The 3,120-nt window shown below is 70.2% G+C and overlaps 1 protein-coding gene across 1 annotated transcript in view; it reads right to left on the bottom strand.

The window, feature by feature from the left end:
- Positions 1-50: 50 nt before the first annotated feature.
- TWF2 (twinfilin actin binding protein 2) overlaps positions 51-3,120 on the bottom strand; it is an 8,124-nt gene continuing 5,054 nt past the window's right edge. Inside the window, 9 exon segments of the mRNA XM_023747276.1 lie at positions 51-196; positions 199-283; positions 656-777; positions 872-962; positions 964-1,023; positions 1,693-1,818; positions 1,922-2,026; positions 2,220-2,315; positions 2,677-2,852. Of these exon segments, the coding sequence (XP_023603044.1) occupies positions 117-196; positions 199-283; positions 656-777; positions 872-962; positions 964-1,023; positions 1,693-1,818; positions 1,922-2,026; positions 2,220-2,315; positions 2,677-2,852 (941 nt within the window). The 3' untranslated portion in view covers positions 51-116.

Here is a 3,120-nt window from a genome sequence, read left to right as displayed (position 1 = left end):
AGTCACCAGCCCTCCTGCCCAGGGTGACCTGCCCGGAGCCCGACGGGAGGGAGGGCGGCGGTGAGAGCGGGCGGCGGGCGCCCCACAGTCACCGGCCAGCGCGGCTCGGCCCGCCTCTAGCTGTCGTCCCCGTTCTCACCGGGGCCGCGGATGAGGCGCTTGTGGCCGCGCTTGCCGCCCGGGCCCTTGGGCTTGCGAAGGCCTGCTTGAAGGCGTGCTGCTTGGGGTGCACCTCGTCGTACAGGAAGTCGGCCGTCAGCTCGGCCCCGTCGTCGATCTCGATCTGGGAGGGGCAAGCAGTGTCACCCCACCGGTGCGGGGCCCAGACTCCCCACCCCCACTCCTTGATCTCTCACACTCCAGCCTGGGGCCTCCTCCCAGACCCCCACCTGGACGGCCACCTCCAGGAACATGGAGCCTGGGGCCCCGCTGCCCTGCACACCCTGGTCACCCCGCCTTCCGGACCCGGGACAGGAGACACGGAGCCAGGCTCGGGCCTGTCCAGGCCATCAGTCAGCGGGGCAGCCCTGGACAGGGCCTCGGTCTCCCCAGCCACCCAATGGGCAGCAGTGGCCCTGCCCCTCCACCGTCCCGTCCCTCCCAGGCCCCGGGCGGAGGCGGGAGACGGCCTTGGGGCGACACGCACGGCGCCCACCTTCTTGGCGATCTCCAGCCGGAAGTCCTGCTCCGCGGAGTCCAGGAGGCGGCTCTTGCAGCTGGAGTAGAGCATGCGCTCCCGGATGCTGCACTTGTACCCCGGCATCGAGTAGATGAACACTGGGGGCCCGGGGCGAGACGGGGTGAATGGCGGGCCCCCCGCTGCAGCCCCACCCCGCCCCCGCCCCGCCCGGGGGCCCCCTGCGCCACTCACCCACAGACTCGAGGGGGTCGCCCTCATGGGTGTGCCTGTAGAGGAAGAAGTGGTAGCGGGCGGCCTCCCGGGGCACCCGCGAGGGCAGCTGGGGCCACGTCCGTGGGCTCCGTGTGCACCAGCTCGATCGTCTCCCGCTCCAAGTCCAGCTTCTGCCAGGGCGGGGGGATGCGAGGGCACTGGGTGAGGCGGGGCCCAGGCCCACCCGCCAGGCGAGTTCCCGAGGTGGGAGGGTGGAGGGCAGGAGCTCCCTCTGCCGGGGACGTCCCTCCCCGCGGCCCCGCCATGGAGGTCCCGGCCCTAACTCCCCCGGGAAAGCTCTGCTGGAAGAGGTTCCCCCCAGGGCCATGGACAGGACCAGCCCACCCTCAGACGCCAGCCGCTGGGGGGCCGTGTCTTGAAGAGGAGGAGCCATTCGGCTCCAGAGGGGGCGGCCTGGACCACAGGGGCCGAGGGGCTGCCTGGGGGATGGGGGTGAGGCGGAGTCTGGGACAGGAAGGGGCTGACAGCCAGGAGTCAGTGGAACCTCATGTGTACCGTGTGCGGGCGGAGAGAGGGAGGGACTGTCCCAGGCCCCCTGCCCATGAGCAGGGACAGGCGGGGAACAGAGCGCATCCATGACACACGCAGCTGCACCCAAATGGGAACAGGAAGGGGCGGGGGTGGGGTGGGCAGGTGTTCCCGCCGGCACCCGGGTGAGCTGCGTGGACAGGCTGGGGACCTGGGTGTGCACGCTTGCACATGTGTGCGGGCAGGCGGGGGAGGGGACGGGGGTCGGGTGGGGGCCGAGGGTCACGGGTCCGGGCAGGGAGCGCACCCACCAGCTGGATGTAGTTGATCGTCTTCTGCCGGAGCTGCTGCAGCGCCCGCTGGGCCTCCGGCTGCAGGGGGAAGGCGAGGCCCTGCAGGGTCTGGTGCTTGCTCTCCACGCTGATCTCTGTCTTCACCTGGGGGCAGCGATCAGTGAGCGAGGCCTAACCAGACTGCGGCCAGCCGGGAGCTCAGGCCTGGCGTGGCCTGGAGGCCCGCCCCCCAGCACAGCACACCCACCTCATTGATGCGGATCTGCTGCAGCTCCCTCTCGGCCGAGGTCAGCGGGGCGGGCGCCGCACAGGACGACAGGTGCTTCTGGTACCCGGCCAAGGAGAGGTCGTCCTGCCGCGGATGCAGAGGCGGAAGTGGGCGCCTCGGGCGGGCTGCCAGGAGCCCTTGAGCACCCAGCCTGCAGCCTGGGCACTCAGCCCTCCCACTCACGCCCCAGCCTGGTGCCCACTCGCTCTGTGACCCTGACCCGTCCCGTCCTCTGAGGCCTGTGACCCCAGCTCGGAGGGTCCAGCGGAGGCATTACCTTCGCCGTCCCGAAGAGCTCGTCCTTGACGTGGCCGCCCCCGAACTCCTTCTTCACCGTGGCCCGCGTGGCCGCGTACAGCATCTTCAGCCGCACCTGAGCCGCAGGGGACAAGCGTGAGACCCCTCCAGGCAGGGCTGTCTCTCCAGCAGGCAGGTCACCTCCTGGTGCCCACACACCCGGCAGAGGGCGCAGTGTGGAGGCGAGGAGGCAGTGGGGCGGCTCGGACAGCAGGGGGAGCCCTTGCCCAGTTCAACCTCTGACTCCCAGAGCAGGCGGATACAGCCAGGAGGCTGCAGGCGACCCCAGGGCCTTGTCCCTTCAGCCGCTCTGGAGCAGGTCCCGATGTGAACCCCTTGGCTCCCCCCTCCCTGCCGCCAGGGATCGGCCTTGTCTCGCTCAGACCCAGTGTCCCCTCCCCCCGATCTCGGGACTGGGCAGGGGCCCCCGGACTCACCGGGGAGTTGTCAGGCGACCAGGCGAGGAAGAGCCACTCGAAGCCCTGGGCGTTCTTGGAGTCCAGGCGGTAGAGCAGGTAGCAGGGCTGCTGGGCGTCCAGGAGCGGCAGCACGGCCCGGTCGTAGTCCTGCTCCCAGCTGCCCACCGGCTCCCGCGACGCCACCCAGGCGTGAGCTGCTCTGGGGGCAGAGGCCGGGTGAAGCCCAGGTTAAACCCGGCCAAACCCCGGTTGGGACCTTCCACCCTCTGCCCCCCCCCCCCACTTTCCTGGGAGCCCCCAGCCCCTTGAGGGCGGAGGGTTGTGAGGGAAAACCCCGAGGGGAGGGGAGCGACCCAAGGTGGCCCCATTAGGAAAAGCCGGGGGGCAAAACTTACGGGCCCCGAGGCCGGAACCCGGGCCCGGTTTTGAAATTGATTTAAAATTAAAAAAAAAAAAAAGACC

Source organism: Myotis lucifugus, unplaced genomic scaffold, assembly GCF_000147115.1.
Source record: "Myotis lucifugus unplaced genomic scaffold, Myoluc2.0 scaffold_828, whole genome shotgun sequence".
Lineage (NCBI taxonomy): Eukaryota > Metazoa > Chordata > Mammalia > Chiroptera > Vespertilionidae > Myotis > Myotis lucifugus.
Note: the sequence above shows the minus strand (reverse complement) of the source record. Positions and strands in the feature narration are given on the sequence as shown.